The 24,535-nt window shown below is 41.8% G+C and overlaps 1 protein-coding gene across 1 annotated transcript in view; it reads left to right on the forward strand.

Annotated features, from left to right (window-relative positions):
* PTEN (phosphatase and tensin homolog) overlaps nucleotides 1–24,535 on the forward strand; it is a 259,068-nt gene that overhangs the window by 82,186 nt on the left and 152,347 nt on the right. Inside the window, exons 2-3 of the mRNA XM_033941236.1 lie at nucleotides 7,358–7,442; nucleotides 11,392–11,436. Coding sequence (XP_033797127.1) covers nucleotides 7,358–7,442; nucleotides 11,392–11,436 — 130 coding nt within the window. The remainder of the gene's footprint in view (nucleotides 1–7,357; nucleotides 7,443–11,391; nucleotides 11,437–24,535) is intronic.

Below are 24,535 nucleotides of genomic sequence, written 5' to 3' on the forward strand. Positions count from 1 at the left end.
AGCTCTGAGACTCATCTACTCACTGAAGAAACATGACCATATTACAGAGGCTTACATAGACTCACACTGGCTACCAATTCAAAAAAGAACACTTTAAATTCTACTGCATGCTATTTAAATATTTAAACGGAGACAGCCCAATCTACCTAAACAACCGCCTCTACCAAACTACGTCACCCAGACATAGAAAAACACACACCCCTTTCACACACCCTCCAATCAAAGAAGTCAAACGGAAAAAACTGTATGACGGCCTCCTAGCAACACAAGCAGCAAAACTGGATAACCAAGTCTCCAACCTACTGATAACCACCCTTGAATATAAGATATTCAGAAAAGAAATAAAAACAATGCTCTTCAAGAAATCACTGAAACACTCTTAACATCTCAATTACCTTCCATCCTCCTGCCTTCATCCCGCCCCATAGATACTACCTGTTCTTCTCAACTTCTCTTGAATTCACCAATGATCTTCTATTGTAACCCACCATTTATAACTCTTTTGTAATCTGCCTTGAACCGCAAGGTAATGGTGGAATAGAAATCTCTGATGTAATGTAATGTAATCACAGAAAATATAAATACCTTGGTTGAAAAACACTGTTTAATGAGCTATAACGCTGAAAAGAAAAAAGTAAGGTAACCAAGCCAATAAATAAAAGCTGGGAGACTGGTAGATAATACAAGGAAGGCGTCCTTACCTCGAGCAGAACTAAACCAGCAAGTTTGGCTGAGTGCTAAGAAAATGAAAGTGAAAACAGCAGGAAAAAAGGGGGATTTAAATGCTGGAACCAGCACTGGTCAATTGATCAAAAACAGGTTGCCGTATTAGCTAAAGGTAATACAGGGAGGCCAGGGGGGAAGCCGGAAGATGTTGCAAAGGCCTATGCAGCACTTCCCGACTGACCCTCGCCCCCTAAAGCGGCAGCGGCAGTGGACAGCCAGCAAGAGGCAGTGCTGACACTCCTGCTTTAGGAAGATACGGGGGAAAGGGTCAGTCATCGAATCGGGAGGCTGATTTTATTTTATTTTTTAAAATTGAACCGATTCTAATCAATTCACCTGATTCGAATTGGTGAATCGGGCAGCACTACTCCTAACAACACAATCTCGGATCCTCGAGAACCCTGCAATAAACTCTGCCATCTACATTCCAACAATGAGTTGCTCCTTTTAAAAAAGGGAACTGTTAAGTGGTATAAGTTGCAGCATGCAGTACAAGTCAGCAACCCAAGGGGTATAACTTTCCAGCAGATTCTTGATCCTAAGCATAGATGGCAGGTTACACATCCTCAAATAGATCCCATTAAATATGGCACATGACATCTTTGGGCCAGTTTCTATACTCCAAACCTGTATCACCCTTCTCTGCTGCTCTGACACATCTCTGTTCTCCATTGCTCCTCCAGGAAGTCGTGCTCCTTAAGCTGAGAGGGGGGCCTGCAAATCTGTGCCGTCTGTAGCTGCTCCTGCAAACTGTTACTGCTTCACAATCAGACATCGGCTCACTGAAATTGCTGTCTTCAACCATACATGGTCCGTCCCCCAGCCTCTGCAGGGGTTTCTTCAGGCTGTGCCTCTATTCTCAGCCGTTCACTTTTAATGACATGTATCGCCCCCTAAAGTCTTTTGAACTCATAAAAGCCACAGTAGCCCATTAGCCCACTACGTGTTTTATTGAGCTTCTCAAGCACCAATCATATTACTGCTTCCCTGTCTTGTGATACACAGCCCAATGAAGTCCTGCCCTATTCCTTCAAACACATACTCCACTGATCAAATAAAAAAAACCTAGTAAAACTAATAAACCTAGTAAAACTTCCACTGAAGCACTTTCAATATCAGAGGAAAATAAAAATAAATAAAAAATTTCAAAACTCGCTCATTTTTGAGGATCTTATCCTTTCCTTGAAAGTAAAAAAAAATATATATATATCTATACTGTATAATTGATCAATCCACAGTGCACTCTTAAGACATTGGATCCAGGTGTTTGCTAATAAACTCCTCGAGTTTAGCCGGCTCCTCATAATGGGTGGTTTTGTTATTGAAAGTTATTTTCATATCTGCTGGATAGAGAAGCCCATATTTGACTCCCATCTGCTGTAATTGAGGTCTCATAAGTAAGAACAGCTTCCTTTGGTTAGCAGTCGCCTTTGCGAAATCAGGTACAATATGAATTTTATGTTCTTGCCACTTCAGGGAATTAGACTGTTTGGCCATATTTAAAATATCCAAAGCCTACCAAAACCTGAGTATCATACATATCATAGGCCTTGGACTGTTTTGTCCATTGGAAGCGGTTCATAGACAAAATTGCGCGAGACGACGGCACGCCGACAACTGAGAGCAGACAACTGAGCGCAAGGTTGACAGTGCGCCAAAGAAAAGCACTATTTTAAAGGGTTCCGACAAGGGGTGTTGGTGGGGAACACCCCTATTTTACTTAACAGACATCGCGCTGGTGTTGTGGGGGGTTTGGTGGGTTGTAACCCCCTCATTATACTTGAAACCAAACTTTTTGCCTGTTTTTTAGGGAAAAAGTTCAGTTTTAAGTATAATGTGGGGGGTTACAACCCAGTAGAAAGCAAACTTAAATACTGCTAATGGCCAGCAATACACATCAGTGTTATTAGCCCAACAAATTTGAAGGACTACAGCCTCAGAATCGGCTCCGATTCTGAGGCCGTAGCCCTTCAAATTTGTTGGGCTAATAACACTGATGTGTATTGCTGTCCATTAGCAGTATTTAGGTTTGCTTTCTACTATATTTTTATATACTGCTGGAGTGATTAGTTTTGGGGGTTACAACCCCCCACAATGCCAGCGCAATGTCTGTTAAGTAAAGTGGGGGGGTTCCCCCCCACACCCCCCTTCAGAGCCCTTTAAAATAGTGCTTTTCTTCGGCACGCTGTCAACCTTGCGCTCAGTTGTTGGCATGCCGTTGTCTCGCGCGATTTAATCCCGTCACCATTGGAAGCTCTTGATGGAATTCTGTGAGCTCTCTCTATTTCTAAGAGAGAGTATTTTTGGCAACAATCTTCCAAAAAGGAAATAGAATCTGTTCCCTCTGCCCCCTCTGGGAGCCCCAGAATCCTAATGTTACTTCTCCGGCTTCTATTGTTAGCATTCTCCAGCTCTTTTGAAATGTGAGTCGCCTCCTTATATTCAGTTTGAAATTTGTTCAAACGGTTTTTCACCTGAGACACCCAATGTTCCATGAGATCTGTCTTATTTTCATGTGCCTTTTATCTGCTGTGATAAGAAATGAATTTCTTGCACAAGATTTAACTTAGTAGTATTATCATGAAGCAGGTCTTTGATATATTTAAATTCTGCCATCAGCTGTTCAAACTCCGAAGTTTCCTTCGGGAGAGGCACTTAGAGGGGGTTGGTGGGTCAGGCTTAGCCCGCTACTTCTAACCTTGATTGTCTTCCAGTAGCTATTCTTGTTACAAGTAAGCTTATAGGAAATTTACCCTTTTTAGAGCAAAAATGTATCTTTTTGTGCTAATAAATCAGCTGAATGGTGCAATTGAAGGAGGAGCTGTGGAATCACCCAACCATCTTGTCTGCAGGCAAGCCACGTCCCCGATTATTTTGCTATTATTAAGATAATGTGAGAATCAGATTTTTTTATAATTTTTTTTAATGTATGGTAACTTCCATGGTGAAAATGTGTTATGATCTACCCCAGTGGTCTCAAACTCAAACCCTTTGCAGGGCCACATTTTGGATTTGTAGGTACTTGGTGGGCCTCGGAAAAAATAGTTAATGTCTTATTAAAGAAATGACAATTTTATAGGTAAAACTCTTTATAGTTTAAAAATCTTTCCTTTTGGCTAAGTCTTAACAATAATATTGTAATTTATAGCTAACGAGACATATGATCAAGAAACTGTTTTATTTTACTTTTGTGATTATAATAAACATACTGAGGGCCTCAAAATAGTACTTGGCTGGCAGCATATGGTCCCCAGGCCGCCAGTTTGAAACCACTGATCTACCCTGTTATGGGTATGATGGGATTTGTGTGAATGCTGAACATGTTTACATTAGATAAATTGTGAGCCCACCGGGTCAGATAGGGAAAATGCTTGAGTACCTGATTGTAAATCGCTTAGCTAACCTGATAGGCAGTATATAAATACCTTTAAAAAAAAAAAAAGTAATATCAAATATAGGAACTGACATACTGCATCAATCCAAAGGACTTTAAGGATTGTGTATACAGTGTGTCACGGATGTGAGAATTTCCTCTCAGGTGTGTCTTGACTGAAAAAAGGGTGAGAACCTTTGGTCTAGACCAGGGGTTCTTAACTCTTTTCTCGGGACACACCTAACCAGTCAGGTTTTCAGAATACACATAAATTTGCATGTGCTACATCCATTCAATGCAAATCTCATTCATATTCATTGTGGGTATCTGAAAACCTGACTGGTTAGGTGTATCCCAAGAACTGGATTAGGCCAGTGATCGGCAAACTGCGGCTTGTCTAGAGCAGGGGTGCCCAATCTGCTTCCCTTCTCACTGCCCTCCCCCAAGCCACTGCCATTGGGGAACAGACCGCCGCCGGGGAATAGGCTGCCACTGCCGCCATTGGGGGAACAGGTTGGTGCCGATTTCTGAGCTCTCCCTGCTTCCCTTCCCCATAAAGAGGAGCGCAGAGCCGACCAACTCGTGCCACCTGACGTCAATTCTGACGTCGGAGAGGAAGTTTTGGGCCAGCCAAGCATACAGGAGGTTGAAAGAAGGGAAGAAATATTGGATGCACAGTCTGAAGAATAAAGTGCAACCAGAGACTCATGAAATCACCAGACAACAAAGGTAGGAAAAATGATTTTATTTTCAATTTAGTGATCAAAATGTCTGTTTTTGAGAACTTATATCTGCTGTCTATATTTTGCACTATGGCTCACTTTTACTAATAGCGGTTTTTAGTGCAGGCAGCCTATGAGCATCGAGAGCAGCGCAGGGCATTCAGCACATCTCCCTGCTCTAAAAACTGCTATCGTGGTTTACTGAAAAGGGAGGGGGTATATTTGTCTATTTTTGTATAGTTGTTACTGAGGTGACATTGCATAAAGTCATCTGCCTTGACCTCTTTGAAAAAACCCCAGAATATAAATGATAATTCACATTTTCTCTGCGTACAGTGTGCTTTGTGGGTTTTTAAAAATTTTTTTTTATTGTTGGTAGATCATTTTGACTTGGCCACGAAGGTAAGGGGGGGAGGGGAGCTGCTGAAAGACTTCTGATAAACCTTGCAGGCTTGACTGTGCAGGGAATTATTTTTGTAAAATCATGTTTTGTTATGACTGGCATTATTTAGACTTTAATTTCTATGAATGAATAGAATGAAAATGATATAAAATTGCTTGCTTGTTTTTATGTGCGTGCGCTGAAGGGAAGTGGAGAGAGAGTGGGCTGAGGATGCTGAAGGGAAATTGGGAAGAGAGTGGGGAGAAGTCGCTGATTTATAAATGACAATTGTACAGAATATTGTTTCTTTTTATACTTTAATATAAGAAGTTAAGTATAAAACTATTTGAGGCTTGTGTGGATGGGATCAGGTGGTTTGTAGGGATGGGGACTGAGCTCACGGAGATGGGGAAGGAACAGACAAATTTTTTACCTGTGTCATTCTCTAGCCGTCGTAGCGCAAGCGGGCATGGGGTATGGCTCTCAAAAAAAATCTTAATCGTTGTACTGCTGATTTTGGCTGTTGACTAAATGAGTTTGCCTACCACTGGTCTAGACTGGTGTAGCAAGAATCAGATTAATTTTCTTAACAGGTATGAATAAATTTTGCCATTCAGGAGCATAAAAAGTGAGTGACATTTAGCATGGGTGGGAGGAAGTTAGGAATTTACCACTGACTTTCAATAATCGGCTCATAAATTAGCCTCATAAATCTAGCAAATGAATGTCGAGCTTAAATTCATAATCTTTAATTGTAAGCTCTTAGATGAAATTTTAGCTGAAAAATTAGGCTTCTAAAGTTTGTCTTCAAAATTGGTGACAAATGTAGGATCCTAACTTTGGCTTATAAATTTGAGCTTAGCTGTTTTTTGAATATTTATTTTGGCATTTGGATTCAGAACCAATGCTAGGAAGTTCTTCTTTACCCAAAGGGTGGTAGACACCTGGAATGCGCTTCCAGAGGGTGTGATAGGATAGAGTACGCTATTGGGTTTCAAGAAACATAGAGTATGATGGCAGAAAAGGGCCGTCGGCCCACAAGTCTGCCCACTCGAATAACCCACCCCCCTAAGCACTTCCTCAAAGTTAACCCACATGATTAGATGATTTCCTGAAGGAAAAGGGGATAGATAGAGGATTATTATACAGGTCCTGGACCTGATGGGCCACCGCATGAGCAGACTGCTGGGCGCGATGGACCTTCGGTCTGACCCAGCAGAGGCACTGCTTATGTTCTTACGTTTTATATAGCAATATATTTCAACATTTACCTATTGATTATACTTCATGGATTGTGAATGATTAACATGTAGGCCTGCTACTTGTACCTGTTTTAACCATTAAAGTGGAATGTGTATAGATTTTCATATGTTTGAACTGTAGGAACTTTGAAGGAGAAAGTAGAATATGCCTTTAAAGGTTTGTTACAATTTTCTCAGACACCAAAAGTCGTATTCATATGTTTTTTTTTCAATTAATAGAAACATGAAGTCAGACCAAATGGCCCATCCAGTCTGCCCATCCATCCACTATTGTCTCTTCTTCCTAAGAGATCCTATGTGCCAGTGGAGAACTGGGCTAATGGTTAGAGCAGCTGCCTCAACATCCTGAGGTTATGAGTTTGATTTCCACTGCAGCTTCTTGTGACTCTGGGCAAGTCACTTAACACTTCATTGCCCCAGTTACAAAATAAATACCTGTCTAAAATATGTAATCTGCTTTGATTATGTAATCCACACCGAAAAAGAGGTATATCGAGTCCCATCCCCTTTAAGGTGACACTTGGCACTGGTGGAGGAGGGGAAATGTTTGTTTATTTAAGGTTTGATATACCGCACCTGCATTTTACTGACCTAAGGGTTTTACAATGTATCAAACTAAAATGAAATGTTTTGTGATACCAAATAATGTTGGTTACCATATATTTCTGCACACTTCCTTTTTGTTAATTAAAATGATTTACACATAATTTCTCAGACAAAGTTTATAGGTATTTGGCTCGAGGTTGACACAAAAGATGGCATTTTTCTGGTGAGGAGATCCTCTAGTTGTGACATACAGTATTAAGCTGAGGTAAAATGAAATTTTGAAGAGTGTATTTAAAAATTTTTTGTTATTTGTTTATCCATCTGTTTCCTTAATATTAATATTCAGATATTTATCCAAATATAATTGCCATGGGATTTCCAGCTGAAAGACTTGAAGGTGTATACAGAAATAACATTGATGATGTAGTAAGGTAAGACAGTTAGGTACTGCATGTTAATTGTGTTAAGTTTTAGTTAATATGTCAAATTCAAGAAGGATTCAAATCTTGTTGCTTCCATTTTGCTTGTCACTTTAATTTCCTCTTACCTCAGATATCCAATTAAACTGTTTAGGTTGAAACTTAACATATCTAAAAATGTGAAACTGCCTTGCACTAAAATTGAAAAGTAGTCGAGACATACAAAATAAAAATCTCTGAAGATGAATAGAATATCCAGTCCTTATATTTAAAAGTTCCAATTCACAGCTCTGCCTTTTGGACTGGCAACTGCTCCACACACCTTTACAAAAGTTATAGTAGTGGTAGCAGCCTTCCTTCGCAGGATGGATGTGCAGGTCCATCCTTATCTGGATGATTGGCTGATTCAGGCGCTGTCTTGCCAAGAGTGTGAGTGAGCAATGGAGACAGAAGTGTCTCCGCTGCAGCGCTTAGGCTTCATTGTCAACTTCAAGAAGAATCAGCTGATGCCATCACAGACTTTGGAATATTTTACAGGATTTTTCTTCCCGAGCCATGCAGACAGAAGCTTCAGAAACAGATCTTGGATCTCCTGGTGCTCCCATTTTCCACAGCATGGCATTATCTTCAGGTGTTAGGGTCTGTGACATCCTCATTAGAGATCGTGACCTACTCAGTCAGGATTCACATGGAGAACTTCCAGCATGGCTTTTGAGCGCTCAGCCTTGCTGTGGCCAGGGGTATTCTGATGTTGTCATCACAATGCCTTTGAAGTCCAAGAACCTCTCTACTATGACTTCTTATGCCAAAGGCATGGAAAGCTTTTCAGTAGTTGTGTGCCAGAGACCTACTCAGTCAGGGTTCACATGGAGAACCCATAGTGCGTTGATCTTTCAGCATGGCTTTTGAGCGCTCAGCCTTGCTGAGGCCGGGGGTGTTATTTATTTATTTATTTATTTGATTTTTAGCCCGTCCTCCCAAAAGAGCCCAGAACGGGTTACAAAGTACATCCATAATAATCCAGACAGAGCAGAGATGACATTTTACATAAATTACAATATAGATGACAGTTTATATAAATTACAATATAGACATGACAATAAAACATATGTACTAAGTAGCATCTGGTGAAATTAAGTGACATAGGTGAGTTGACTGGGTGGCATTTCAGGGTGAATGACTTTAAGGCGCTGGGTTAGTAAAGCCTTCCTGAAGTTCTAGAGTCTATCTAGTGATCTGACAGATGGAGGGATTGTGTGCCAAAGTTTGGGTATGAAATGTGAGTAGGAGCTTTGCGGGCAGTTTCAGTTTTGAGGGAGCGGCCAGAAGGTATGGTCAGTCGTTTTTCTCCTTGGGACCTCAGTGGTCGTTTTGGGAAGCAGATTTGTAGTTTAGTTTTCATGTAGTACGGAATTGTTTCATGGAAGGTTTTGAAAGCGAGGAGCAGGGCCTTGAAGGTGCAGCGTTTTTGAATGGGCAGCCAGTGCATGGAAGCTAATGCAGGGGTAACATGGTCGCGGATGCCTAGGTTTTTCAGAAGGCAGATTGAAGCGTTTTGCACCCTTTGGAGGCGGGGGAGAGTTTTGGTAGGCAGGCCCACTAGTAGAGCGTTACAATAGTCTACGCGGGATAGAACAAAATCGTAGAGTAGTTGGGCAAATTCAGATTCTGAGAAGTAGGCACGTATGGTTTTTAGCTGGCGGAGGTAGTAGAAGGAGGATGATACTAGTTTGGATACGTGATCTGTCATAGATAAATTAGAGTCAAGAGTTACTCCTAGGCTGCGGACGTTGTCTTTGGGTGTAAGGGTGTTTGTGGCCCAGGAAAAGGATGGACGGGGGTATACGCATAAATCTTTGTGGATCCAGAGAAGTTCTGTCTTGGATTAATTTAACTGTAATTTGTTTACGGTCATCCAAGACTTTATTTCAGTTAAGCAAGACTGGAGATATTTGATTTGTGTGTCTTGGTGACGGCCTAGGGGAAGATAAAGTTGTAGGTCGTCAGCGAAGGAGTGGATTCTTATGCGGTGTTTACCCGCTATGTCCAGTACTGGTTTGACATAGAGGTTGAAGAGGAGAGGTGAAAGTAAAGCTCCCTGAGGCACTCCATAGTGGAGTGGTTTGGGTTCAGATAAGGATTTTCCTAGTAGGACTCTCTGTGATCTGTTGTTCAGGAATGAAGAGAACCATTGAAGTGCATTGTCACGGATTCCAATGGATGATGTTGTACCACAACCTGTAAGAACATAAGAAGTTGCCTCCGCTGAGTCAGACCAGAGGTCCATCTCGCCCAGCGGTCCGCTCCCGCGGTGGCCCATCAGGCCTATTGCCTGAGCAGTGGTCCCTGACTATTTCTTTAACCTACCTCTACTCCTATCCCTATAACCTACCTCTACTTCTATCTGTACCCCTCAATCCCTTTGTCCTCTAGGAACCTATCCAAACCTTCTTTGAAGCTCTGTAACGTGCTCCTGCCTATCACAGCCTCCAGAAGCGCGTTCCATGTATCCACCACCCTCTGGGTGAAAAAGAACTTCCTAGCGTTTGTCCTAAACCTGTCCCCTTTCAATTTCTCCGAGTGTGGTAGGGAGATTGGAATATTTTAATTTAGAAATTTCCCAAGTCAGTTTCACTTCAGGAATCTGAGAAAAGACAAGACTCGATTGAAATATCTGGCTTGTCATACCACTGTGACTCGGTCTTCTCAGATACCTCTCCCAGTTACTTTTTCTTATTATTCCCTAGAAGATTCTTCTTTAGAAGGTCAGGAGGTATCCTTAAAGGACATAATGAAGGTTATAGTAAAGATAGATAATTTACAGAACTTCAGCAAATTTACTGAGGCTACTTCAGTTAAATTTGCTGAACAAGATTCTAGACTGAGTATGGTAGAGAAAACTGGGGGAAAAGGAATCGCATATTAAAAATTGTCAGTCAGCACAGGCTTCTACCATAAAATTTAATTTGATTCATTCAAAACTTGAAATGTTAAAAAATATATCAAGAGCAACTAATCCAAGATTATTGAATTTTCCAGTTACGGTACTTATTTCCTCTCACCTAAATAATTTTTTTATTATATGTGAAAGTACTAATCTAATCTAATCCTTAGGTTTGTATACCGCATTAGTCCACAAGGTACAAGAGAAACTACAGGAGGGAGGAGTTGATATCATTCATTCCCCAGATAGTTTAGATCTTATAAAATTTTTAGAAAATACTCAGGAATCTATAATTAAGAGATCTACCTTGCTAATTACATTGTCATCAGTGGAAAGGAAAAGGATGATCCTGAAGCCTTATTTTCTAGAAAAAAAATCTATAGTTATGGTCAAACAATTTCTGTTTTCCCAGATGTGTCCAGACAAACTCAATGTCGACGTAAAGCCTTCCTCCAGCTGAGATTTAGGGCTCCTTTTATGAAGGTGCGCTAGCATTTTTAGCGCACGCACACGATTAGCATGCGCTAACCAAAAAACTACCGCCTGCTTAAAAGGAGGTGGTAGTGGCTAGCGCACGCGGCATTTTAGCACAAGCTAAAACCGCTAGTGCATCTTTGTAAAAGGAGCCCCCTAGTCTTGGCTGGTAGAGGCACTTTCTTCTTGAGTTTCCCTGTAATTGTGTGGTCACATGGAAAACTGATTCGTATGTGTTTGGACCTAAGTCATTTAGAGACTTTTCTTTTGAATCTCAGATTAAATGATAATGATTGTGATTATAATACTCTCTTCTATTGGGTTTAAATGGGGTTAAATAATATGTTTGCCTACCATAGAGAAGACAAATTCTTTAAAAAGTTTATTTTATATTATTTCTTAGTGCTCTCCCACTCCTTAAGATGTGGGCTTTCTTACAGCTTTATTACTTTCTGATTTCTAAACATTGTAATGTATGAAGAAATCTTAAAGAAATAAATTACAAAGCAAAACTGAAATATTAATGCCTTCTTTTTTTTTAAGGTTTTTGGATTCAAAACATAAAAACCATTACAAGATATACAATCTGTAAGTACATTTTTATACTGCCTTTCAAAATAGTCTGTTCTAAAAATAACTTTGTATGTGAAAGGGAATTTTTATGTATAGCAGTAGAGACAAATCTAAGCTGTAGTCTTAAATCAAGAAGTTTGATGGTGAACATTGTGAGAGAGTCTTGTAAGTAAAATGATAAATATTTGTTAGTAATTGTTTATTTTGTAATATAAATAAATCTAGTGCAGAGGTAGGCAATTCCGGTCCTCAAGAGCCAAAGCCAGGTCAGGTTTTCAGGATATCCACAATAAATATGCATGAGATAGATTTGCATCTCAAGGAGGCAGTGCATATAAAATCCATCTCATACATATTCATTGTGGATATCCTGAAAACCTGACCTGGCTCCGGCTCTCGAGGACCGGAATTGCCTACCCCTGATCTGGTGAAATATAAATGTGGAAGCAAAGGGAATATTTGCAACCCTGGTATGGTTTTATAGATGACTTTTCTAGAGCCAGGAACTCTTGTTTAATTCTAAATACAGATAAGGTCCAAGCTTCCGTTAGTACATAAATGTGTTACATGCTGGAAAATTGCAGTGTATAATGCTGAAAAGGTTTGTGAATCCTCCTCCAGGATGGTCTGTATTTAGAATAGTTTATGGTAAAACACAGTTAAATCTTAATTGAAACCTTGACAATAAAAAAGATAACTTCAATAAATAAATAATTCATATTGTTTTTATTTGTTAAAATAATGTATCCTTGTATGAAGAAATATATCTAAGGTACTATGTACGCCTGGGGTTGACATGGTCCGGGAACTGCCAGCGTCAGGCCTTCCTCTGGAAGCGTCAGGCCTTCCTCTGCCAGCGTCAGGCCTTCATGGAAGTATGTGGGACCGGCAGAGCGGAAGATCCAGCACTGGCAGAGCAGTGAGTTAAGGCTCGCATATCTCTGGGCCTGCCTTCTAAAGCAGCGGTGGCCAGCCTTTGGAGGCAACATTCTGAACAGGTTACTTGTGGTCTGCCCCGCCTTCCCTCTGATGCATCACTGATAATGTCACCGATGACACGACGGAGAGAAGCCCTGGTGGAGCAGGCCGCAAACCAACCATTTGGTGCTGCTTCTAACGGTCAGTTATTGTTGCTGCTACTGCTGTTGAAGGCCCGAAGGAATGTCAAGTCTCACGATGCAGGGGGGGGGGGTTCCAGAGGTGCTGCACAGGGGAATGAGAGGGAGAATGGATGGAAAACTGCTACACAGGAAGGGGAGAGGAGAGAGGAAGAATTGTTGGGCATGGGCTGGAGAACAGGAAGAAAGATGCAACAAAGAGGTAGAAAGAGGTGAGTGAGAAATCCTGCATATGGTGGAGGGGAGGGAGACATGCAAGGAGAAGAGAGAAGAAGAAATGTTGGGCAACAGGTAGAGAGCAGGGAGAGATGATGCATGGGGAGAGAGAAAGAAATGTTGCACATGATGGAGGGGAGAAAGGGAGAGAGGCTTGATCCAGAACACAAAGAAGGAAAAAAGAGAGAGAGATGGGAGACAGTGGAAAAGAAACACATGTTGGATATGGCAATGGAAGGGAAGGTACAGAGATGGAAAATAGATGGTGAGCATAGAGAAAGAAGAAAACATCAAATGGGCATGAGACCCTGGCAAATGAGTTAACAGAAGACAAACAGAAACTAGAGCCTAGGACCAACATTATTTAATAATAAGGTGACCAGACAACAAAAGGTAGAAACAATTTTATTTTCTATTTTATGATTACAATATGCCAGATTTGAAATGTGCATCCTTCCAGAGCTGGTGTTAGACAGCAAACGTGAGTTAGGACCTAACATAGAGGAAAAGTCTTTTTTGTTTATTTTGTTTACACCACAGTATCGGCATAGGTTGGAGATTGCCTGTGTAATGTCATATTGCAGCAATGTAAATGTTAAACTATAATCCGTTCTGGGCTACATAAATAAATAACATTACTAAAAATATTTTTAATATTGGGGGGCGGGGGAAATGTGGGTTTTTTTGTTGTTTTTTTTAAAAAGACTGGCCCCAGGTATCAACCTAGGTACGCCACTGAAACCTTCAGTTACTGGTGGCACCTCTTTAAGCAGCAATAAGGTTAACTAAAGGCTTTCTGTAACTGTTCAGTTTCATATACCCCTTGAAGAATATTGACTTTTCTTTCATCAATAACTTGTTCAACTCTGACATTTGTGGGCTTCCACCGGCAGCCTTCAATACTCCCACAGTTCTGAGTGTGTAGGAGGACCACCCCCACTCTGATTATTTGCTCAGAGGTCAGCAGAACTGCGATTGAGCCATGGGTTGTTGGACTGTGGATCTCCTGAGCCTGCTCCTTCCTTCTGTGCTGGATAGGAGAAAGATGCAGGAGACCCGTGAGAGAGTCATACTGAGGGAGTTGAGGGGAAGCAACAGTGCGATATACTAATCCTGGGGGGAGGACAGGGAGACATAAGAGATGGTGGGCATGGAAGAAAAATGGATAGAGACACAGAGGGGCAATGATGATCGGTGGTGGAGAGGGAGGGACAGGGAGAAAGAGGATGAAATGCAGGACATAACATAAGAACATAAGAAGCGCCATCTTCGGATCAGACCTTCGGTCTATAAAGTCCGGCGATCCGCACACGCGGAGGCCCTCCCTGGTGTACACCTGGCATAATTTATAATCACCCATATCCTTCTATGTCTCTCATAAGGAGATGTGCATCTAGTTTGCTTTTAAATCCTAGGAAGGTCGATTCCGCAATAACCTCGTCGGGGAGAGCATTCCAGGTGTCCACCACTCTCTGCGTGAAGCAGAACTTCCTGATATTCGTCTTGAATTTGACCCCCCTCAGCTTCATTTCGTGTCCTCTTGTACGTGTCCAATTGGACAATGTAAATAGTTTTTTCTGCTCTATTTTGTCAATTCCTTTCAGTATTTTCAAGGTCTCGATCATATCCCCTCGCAGTCTCCTTTTCTCAAGGGAGAACAATCCCAGTCTCGTAAGTCGATCTTCGTATTCTAGTTTCTCCATACCCATTACTAGCTTTGTTGCTCGCCTCTGCACCCTCTCCATCAGTTTTATATCCTTCTTTAGGTTGGGGGACCAATGTTGGACGCAGTATTCCAAGTGGAGTCTGACCATTGCTCTATAAAGCGGCATTATGACCCTCTCCGATCTACTCGTGATTTCCCTCTTTATCATGCCCAACATCCTATTTGCTTTCTTAGCTGCTGCCGCACATTGTGCTGACGGCTTCAGGGTTCTATCTATCAGTACACCCAGGTCCTTTTCTTGTTCGCTCTTACCCAGAGTTGCACCTGATATTCTATACTCGTGTTCCTTATTCTTACTGCCTAAATGCATTACTTTGCATTTCTCCACGTTGAACTTCATCTGCCATTGCTCTGCCCATTTCTCTAACTGATACAGTCGCTCTGGAGTTCCTCGCTATCCTCCTGCGATCTGATTGCCCGGCATAACTTTGTGTCATCTGCAAACTTGATGATCTCACTGGTTGTTCCTTCTTCCAGGTCATTGATATAAATATTAAATAGGATCGGCCCAAGTACCGAGCCCTGGGGTACACCACTAGTCACTTTCTCCCAGTCGGAGAACTTCCCATTTATGCCTACTCTCTGCTTTCTGTTTTCCAGCCATTTGCCTATCCATCTTTGTATATCTCCCTCTATTCCAAGGCTTTGTAGTTTCCTGAGAAGTCTTTCTTGTGGAACTTTGTCGAACGCTTTCTGGAAGTCCATGTATATTATGTCCACCGGCTTTACGCTATCAATTTGTTCGTTCATGGTCTCAAAAAAATTGAAGTAAATTCGTTAAACATGATTTCCCTTTCCTGAAGCCATGTTGACTGGGTTTCAGCAAGTCGTGTTTATCCAAGTGCCGGACTATGCTATCCTTGATCAGTGCTTCAACCATCTTTCCAGGGACAGACGTAAGGCTCACAGGTCTGTAGTTGCCCGGTTCTCCTCTCGATCCTTTTTTGAAAATTGGCGTGACGTTCGCTATCTTCCAGTCGTCTGGTATCTGTCCAGTTCTGATTGTCAGGTTGGCAAGTTTTTGCAATAACTCTCTGATTTCAACCTTCAATTCCTTTAAGACTCTCGGGTGAACTCCATCCGGTCCAGGGGATTTGTCACTTTTAAGTTTGTCGATCTGGTAGTATATCTGGTCCAAGTCCACTTCAACTGTCTTCTATTACTCCTCTAAACACTTTCACTGCTTCTGGTATTGTTGCAGTGTCCTCCTTTGTAAAGACGGACGCAAAGAAGGAATTTAGTTCGTCTGCAATTTGTTTATCTTCTTTGATGTACCCTTTTCTTCCCTGGACCGTCTTATGCTGAGCATAATTTAAGTCAATATATCTGTCTCCCCCTCTTCCCATCGGAGGTCGCCTAATCCATTTCTATCACTGCTGGAAATTAATCACTTTTGATCTCTGGATTCTCATGATCATATAAGAAGGTTATTCTCTTAATTTCCTTTACATTCCCCCAGATCACTCGCCAGGAGAGTTTTCTTCCAGCCCTCTGCAGGCCTCCTTCCTTCTCCAGGAATTCGAAGCTCTGCTCATTCTCAATGCCATCGAGAAGGTTCCTTTGGAACAGCAGAACACAGAGTTTTACTCCCGATATTTCCTTGTCCCGAAGAAGACGGGAGGTTTTCAACCGATATTGGATCTCGGAGCTCTCAACAAATTTCTCGTCAAAGAAAAATTTTGGATGCTGTCTCTGGCGTCCTTGTATCCTCTTCTGAATCACAATGATTGGTTATGCTCTCTGGATCTCTAGGAGGCTTACACTCACATTTCCATTCATCCAGCAGGTTCCTCAGATTTCGGGTGGGAAATTAACATTACCAATACTAGGTGCTACCTTTCAGCCTGGCATTATCTCCCAGAGTTTTTACCAAGTGCCTGGTAGTGGTAGCAGCAGCTTTACGAAGTCACGGACTCCAGGTTTTTCCACATATGAACAACTGGCTCATCAAAGACCCTACGTCTCAGGGGGTTACTGTAGTGACACAACAGACTGTTGTTCCTGCAAAATTTGGTATTCAAAATCAACTTTCCCAATTCTCAGCTGCAGCCCTCTCAGACTTTGCAATATGTTGGAAACATAGAAACATAGAAAGATGATGGCAGATAAGGGCTATAGCCCATCAAGTCTGCCCACACTATTGACCCACCTTTTTAAGTCTACTGATCCCCTTGATTATAATTATACTGCCATTCTATTGACCCGCTCTTTCAGGTCTATACCCTAGTGACCCTATTCCTTAGCTTGACCCTCATAGGTATCCCACATAGGTATCCCATTTATTCTTGAAGTCTGGGATGCTGCTGGCTTTGATCACCTGCACTGGAAGCTTGTTCCAATGCTCAATCACTCTTTCCATAAAGAAGTACTTCCTGGTGTCTCCACAAAATTTCCCTCCCCTGAGTTTGAGTGGATGTCCTCTTGTTGTCGAGGGTCCTTTGAGAAGAAAGATATCTTCCACCTCGACACGTCCCGTAATGTACTTAAATGTCTCAATCATGTCTCCCCTCTCCCTACGTTCTTCGAGAGTGTAGAGCTGCAGTTTGTTCAGTCTTTCTTCGTACGAGAGACCCTTTAGCCCCGAGACCATCCTGGTGGCCATCCGCTGAACTGACTCAATTCTGAGCACATCTTTACGGTAGTGTGGCCTCCAGAATTGCACACAGTATTCCAGATGAGGTCTCACCATGGCTCTGTACAACAGCATTATGACTTCAGGCTTCCTGCTGACGAAGCTTCTCTTGATACAACCTATTATCTGCCGTGCCTTAGATGAAGCCTTCTCCACTTGAGTGGCAGTTTCATGTCTGCACTGATGATTACTCCTAAATCTCGTTCTGCTGTAGTTTTGGATAAGGTTTCTCCATTCAAGGTGTAAGCTCTGCATGGATTTCCGTTTCCGAGATGCATGATCTTACATTTCTTGGCGTTGAAGCCCAACTGCCAGGTCGAGGACCAACTTTCTAATGTACGCAGGTTATGCGCCATAGTATCCTATAGATTGCAGTCGCTTACTATATTGCATAGTTTGGCGTCATCAGCGAATAAGGTTACCTTGCCTTGAAGCCCTTGAGTCAGATCCCCAATGAATATGTTGAAGAGGAGTGGGCCCAGGACTGAGCCCTGCGGCACTCCGCTGGTCACCTCCGATGTTTTAGAGAGGGTACCGTTAACTACCACTCTCTGGAGTTCTTCTAGATACTGTACAATTCAGAGCATTCCTTGGAAGCTCTTCTACAACTTTGCCAACAAGTGTCAACCCTTCCTTCACTCTCAACGAGACACATGATGGTTCTTCAAGGCCACATGGCCTCTACAGTTTTCGTGATTCCTTTTGCCAGACTTCACCTAAGGATTCTTCAGTGGACCCTGGTGTCTAAATGGTCACAGGCTCTCGACCTCTCCCTGCACATTACAGTGACATCTTCTCTTCGGCAATCTCTTCAATGGTGGCTGCTCTCTTCCAATCTTTCCAGAGGTTTGCTGTTTCAAACGCCCCCTCATCAGAAGGTTCTCACGACAGATTCATCAACCTACGCTTGGAGAGCTCATCTAGATGGTCTCCGTACTCAAAGGCATTAGTCCACCACAGACCGTCGACATCACATCAATCTGTTGGAACTCTGAGCGATCCTCAATGCTCTCAAGGCTTTTCAGCATCTTCTTCAAGATCAAGTGGTTGTCATTCATACAGACAACCAAGTAGCCATGTAATACGTCAACAAGCAGGGATATACAGATCCCTTCTCCTTTGTAAGAAAGCTCAGAAGATTTGGAATTGGGCAATCCCTCATAACATTTTTCTGAGAGCTGTCTATATTCAAGGAGAGAAAAACTCACTGGCAGACAAATTAAGTCTCGTTCTGCAACCTCACAAATAGACGCTCAATTCACCGACTCTCCATCACACTTTTCTCACTGGGGGACTCCTCAAATAGATCTTTTTGCATCTCCCCACAACAACAAACTGCCCCGGTTGTGCTCCAGAGTCTATTCGCCTCATCACCTGGAGGCAGATACTTTTCTCCTGGAATGGACAAACAAATTCCTATATGCGTTCCCTCCATTTCCTCTTATTCTCAAGACACTTGTCAAGCTCAAACAGGCCCATGCCACCATGAGGTTTGCTGTTTCAAACGCCTCTTCATCAGAAGGTTCTCATGACGGATTCGTCACCTATGCTTGGGGAGCTCACCTGGATGGTCTCTGCACTCAAGGTCTTTGATATGTCTCAGATCGTCGCCATCACATAAATCTATTGGAATTTAGAGCGATTTTCAATGCTTTCAAGGCTTTTCAGCATCTTCTTCAAAATCAGGTCATTATCATCCATACAGACAATCAAGTAGCCATGTACTATGTGAACAAGCAGGGAGGAACAGGTTCTCTTCTCCTCTTCCAAGAAGCTCCAAAGATTTGAAATTGGGCAATTGAGAGGGGCGTGGCTTGGACGCGCATTCCGATGGTCGGGTAAACGAATAGCTCCATACTCAAAAGCTATAATTTTGAAATTACTACAAAAAAAAATTCAAAAGAAAAATATCTAAATATTGAAAGACAATGACGTCTAGCAAACAGAACAAAAGCGATTTAGGAGCAGGAGGATCCGGTACAGGAAGTAATAAACGATCAAAACCGGAGCCAAGCATCACTCCTTCAAAAGCTCCACTGCCATCAGATGACAACCTCGATGTAATGGAAGAATTAAGACAAATTAAAGAAATTGTTCTGGACAGCAACAAAAAACTACAAAAAGCTATTGAAGATGCAGCAGCATTAACTAAAAGAGTGGAAGTAACGGAAAACAGAATAAACCTAATAGAGGATAACTTTGAACAACTTAATCTGAACGCAAGACAAAACAAAATCATATGGAAAGAGGTAGAAGAAATTAAAAAAGACCTTGAAGACAGCCGGAACCGTGAAAGAAGAAATAATTTAAGAATAATAGGAATACCGGAAGGGGTAGAAAAAAATAATCCTATTACTTTTTTGGAACACTTTCTACCTAAAGTGCTACCATTAAAATTTAAAACACCACTGGAAATCGAAAGGGCACACCGGATACCAACACAAAGGAAAACTTCACAAACTGGACCAAGGACATTAATATTCAAACTACTGAGACATCAACAAGCGCTGGAAATTTGTCAATTAGCTAAAGAAAATAAAAATCTCAAATGTCAAGATTCAAAAATACATATTGTCCCTGATTTTGCGAGGGAAACTGCATTAAAAAGGAAAAAATTTTTAGATATGAGACCACAACTGAAATCTTTAGGGGCTAGATATGGGCTCCTTTATCCAGCAATAATGAAGATCACTATTGCAAATAAAACTCAGAATTTTACAGATCCAACAAAACTACAAGAATTTCTGGACCAATATGAACAACCCATGACATCCTAAACATCTTAATGGAAATCCTAATGAGAAAAATGAGTATGTATAAATCTGTTAATACTTTACTAAAATATTCACCATATAAGAATTGATTTTATTAATATGACTTACAGTTAAAATCTAGAACTTTGAAGTGGATTCAAAAAACAACGGACTGAAACTACATGTGCTGCAGCACACACATGGAACTATACAAAACCAACATTCTATGAAGGAAATAAAAGAAATAAAACAAACTTTATAAAAATACATAAACTTATACTTTTTAAAGGAAAGTTTTATAAACATTTTGAAGAAAATATACTTACAGAAGAAAACGTGGATTAAATGGAGATCCGAATGAAAAATTTACAGAGAAGTAAATATGGTAACTAAATATGGGAGTGGTTATATACAAACAGGAAATGTGATTGATGGACAGGAAAAATCTCCAATCACGCTGCTGGGGAGTTACAAAATACAAAACAAAAAGAGATTGGTCGACAGAGAGAATATCCTGTAAAAGGAAGTGCTTCCGTTTTGATTCTATCTCTTAAAAGACTCTCTCTGCAGATTATATTTCAAACTTTAATTAATTCCTACACCCCACCTTCTCCTTATATGTAAGAAACAGTGAATTATATATATCGAGTGATGCTTACTATTGAGGCAGACCGCTTACTCTCTTTAGATAGATTTGGAGAACATAGAGGTGACAGGGGACGTTGTACTTTTGTAAATTAAAAGAGTCCCAGGGAGAAGCGTCGCCTTCCACGGACAACCTTTTCACGACGAGCTAAATATGTAATGATAGGAGTTCATAAAAACTAATTAATAACTCCTCTCCGATTCTAAAATGTTGCTAAGTTTGTTATGAAAGAGAGGAGATTCAGTATGGAATAACACAGAATAAATCCAAAAAGACTGTGCTGTATGTAAGGTGTAACTGATTTTCTCCTTCTCGAATACTGAACTAGCTTCGAAGTTATTCAGCGCTTTTATTTCTCTGGCACTTTGACTGACGGGCTGTCCTCAATACTGACAAAAATAAAATCAATTCCCTAGTCAGGAAACATCTTCATTACTTGCTCTCTTAAGGGAATGATGAATATCTTGGAATATTTAGCAGAAACAATGAAAGAGGAATACTGAATCCTACAAGGTTGAATTGAATAGGCAACACAAAAACGTTTTTGGGGACAGAAATTGGAGAAAAGAAAAGAATCTAGGAGTCTTACAACTGGGAATTTTACCTAAATCTCTTCCTCACAACACAAATTGGAATAAAGGTTGAAAATAGACTGATTGCAACAAACATACCTATATAAAGACATTTTAAGACACACAGACTCCACTTCATGATCCACATAGTATTATTAAAATAATAATAATATTAGATATCAATATAATGAATGTAAAGTTGATTCTTGATAAATATATGCAAGATTGTAAATCTCATTGATAAATCTTATATAGATTTATCAAAAGATAAGATAATATTTTCTTATATAGATTTAAATACATTAACTTTTTATATAAAATTTATATAAGAAAAATATATATTTGCTAGATATATAGGAAATATATTAGATAAAGGGAGATAAATTATTAGTAGTAAATAAAGAATATTTTAACTTAGCTTGGGGGAGTTATTTTAACCTAACCTCATCTTGCGTACCCAAGTAATCGTATTTAATAAGAGGGGGGGGGAGGGAGGGAAATAGGGATAAGGGAGGGAATGGGAAAGAAAGATATAAAGGAGATATAGAAATAATAAAAGGAAATTATAATTTATTAAGTATATTGGGAAAATATATTAATAAAAAACATTATATATCATTATATAGAAAATATATTATAAAAATTATAATTATAAATGTCTCTTAAAATAATATCTTTGAATGTTAATGGTCTAAATCATGTTATAAAAAGGAAAAAAGCATTACTGTTCTTAAAAAGGCAAAATGCAGATATATGTTGCATACAAGAGACCCACCTTTCAAACATTGAATCTAATAAGTTGACAGGTGGTTGGATAAAGCATTGTTTTTATTCACCAGCCATAGGGAAAAAAGCAGGTGTTGCTATTCTAGTGAATAAAAAATGCTCAGCTTTATTTAAATTAAAATTATCCCAGGACAAGCAGGCAGCATATTCTTGACTGATGGGTGACGGCACCGACGGAGCCCCAGTACGGACACTTTTAGAGTGATTGCACTCTAAGAACTTGGAAAGTTCTAGAGACCGCACCGCGCATGCGCGAGTGCCTTCCCGCCCGACCCCGGCGCGCGGTCCCTCAGTTTCTTAGTTTCCGCGGAGCTAAGAAGTCGCGTGTTTCAACGGCTGTTGAAAATTTTTTTCCTTCGCCTTCCCGCTCGCGTAAACTTGTTTGGGTTTTTTTTGCCCTTCCTTTTTTCTTTATTTTGTAAAAAAAAAAAAAAAAACTTTTATTTTTTCCAGTTTTCTTTGATTTGCCCCGGTGGGGCCTACTGCCATCATCGAGGCCTCGGCCTTCGATTTGGCAGAAGCCGTTTTTCCGTTCATGCCCCCCCAGCCCGGGTTCAAGAAGTGCCAGCGGTGTGCACGGCCTATTTCCCTTACAGACCCACACAACTGGTGCCTACAGTGTCTGGGTCCGGAACATCAGGCCTCCACCTGCACCCGCTGTGCCACTTTGAAAAAGCGGACTCTGAAAAATCGTGAAATACAACAGAGACTGCTTTTCGGCACCGACATGTCCGACCCCGCGTCCTCGACACCGGTCTCGGTCCCTGTTTCGTCGGCACCCGCCTCATCGACGTCACGCGATACCGCGCCGACGTCGCAACATGCAGGTAAGTCGGCTAAGAAGCCTTCCCCGCTGGAGCGTCCTCCGGTCTCCATTGCAGCGAGTCCAGTCCTGCCGACCGTGAGGCGCCAGCGGAAGCGCTCCGCCCCTATTGAGGTGAGTCCCTTGACATCGGGCTCCTCATCTCCGGGGCGTAGAGCGGCACCGCAGGTACCGCAGAAGAAAAAGGCGGTACCGGTGCCCTCCCTCGATGATCGCATTGCGGCCATCTTACAAGCACAGCTTAAGGATCAGCTCCAAAAGATCCTTCCAGCTCTCCTGACACCGAGCCTTCCGGTGTCGGTCCCCACTGGGCCACCGGTACCGATTGTGGAACAGCCTATATTGTCGGCATCCACTCTTTCGGTACCGGTACACTCGGCCTCATCGGTATCGATGCCTGTCCTCGCGCCGGAGCCCAGGTCTCATCACCAATCGGTGCAGACTTCGGCTCCGGTGCAACCGATAACATCACCCGGTACCGCATCAATGAGGTCGGGTAAATCGGTACGCAAGTCCCGGCACCTGGATTCATCCACCCCTGAGAGTCGAGACCCTGGTTCCCATATTCGGGACCCTGATCTGTGGGGGGATTCTGAAGAACCTTTTCTATCAGAAGGGGAGTGTTCGTCAGAGGAAGAAGAACCTGTTCTTCAGGATACTTCCTCAAAACCTGATTCCACATCTTTCTCCTCTTTTTTAAGAGATATGTGTGACTCTCTTTCCATTCCTTTGGAGGCTGAGTCTAAAAAGTCTAAAGCCTTTCTAGACGCTCTTGATTTTGACCAGCCTCCAAAGGAATTCTTGAAACTCCCTTTACATGACATCCTGAGGGAGACTTTTTACAAGAATTTAGAGACTCCTCTTACTGTCCCGGGAGCCCCCCGCAAATTGGATTCCCTGTATAAAGTTATCCCTATTCCTGGGTTCGACAAACCACAGCTCCCGCATGAGTCTCTCCTTGTAGAATCCACCCTCAAGAAGTCCTCAGGAGCTAGTGTCTATGCCTCTGTTCCTCCTGGCAGAGAGGGTAAAGCCATGGACAAATTTGGTAAGCGACTTTACCAGAATGCGATGCTTGCTAATCGATCTGGAAACTATGCTTTTCATTTTTCTTTTTATTTGAAACATCTCCTTACCAGCATGGCTTCCTTTGAGCAGTACCTTCCTGTGGGGAAACGTGAGGCTTTCCATCAATGCTCTTCATCTCTTTTCCAACTAAGAAAATTCATGGTAAGGTCTATATATGACACCTTTGAGCTTACCTCCAGAGCAACAGCCATGTCTGTAGCCATGCGCCGTTTGGCCTGGCTCCGAGTCTCCGAGCTTGATGTTAATCATCAAGACCGGTTGGCTAATGCCCCATGTTTAGGGGATGAGCTGTTTGGAGAATCTATGGACTCAACGACCCAGAAACTCTCGGCTCACGAAACCCGCTGGGATACCCTTCTTAAGACCAAGAAGAAACCTCCACCTCCACGGCCATTCAGACAGCAATCGGCCTATCAACGACGTTTTGTGGCTCGTCCTTTGCAGTCTTCCACTCAACAACTTAGGAGGCAGCGCCAACAACAGCGGCAAACGCCTAGACCTCAGCAACAACAACCAGCCAAGCAGCCTCCTCAGCAAAAATCGACTCAGCCCTTTTGACTTAATTCTCCAGGGCATAGCCAGCGTTCAAACATCTCCACTCCTCCCTCAACCGATAGGAGGACGTCTCTCTTTCTTTCTCAGCCGGTGGGAAATTATCACTTCGGACCAATGGGTCCTCAACATCATCCGCCACGGCTACTCTCTCAACTTTCACACCCTTCCGGGCCAAAGTCTACCAAAAGAGTCTGCTTT

The sequence above is a fragment of the Geotrypetes seraphini genome, chromosome 4 (genome assembly GCF_902459505.1).
Source record: "Geotrypetes seraphini chromosome 4, aGeoSer1.1, whole genome shotgun sequence".
Classification (NCBI taxonomy): Eukaryota; Metazoa; Chordata; class Amphibia; order Gymnophiona; family Dermophiidae; genus Geotrypetes; species Geotrypetes seraphini.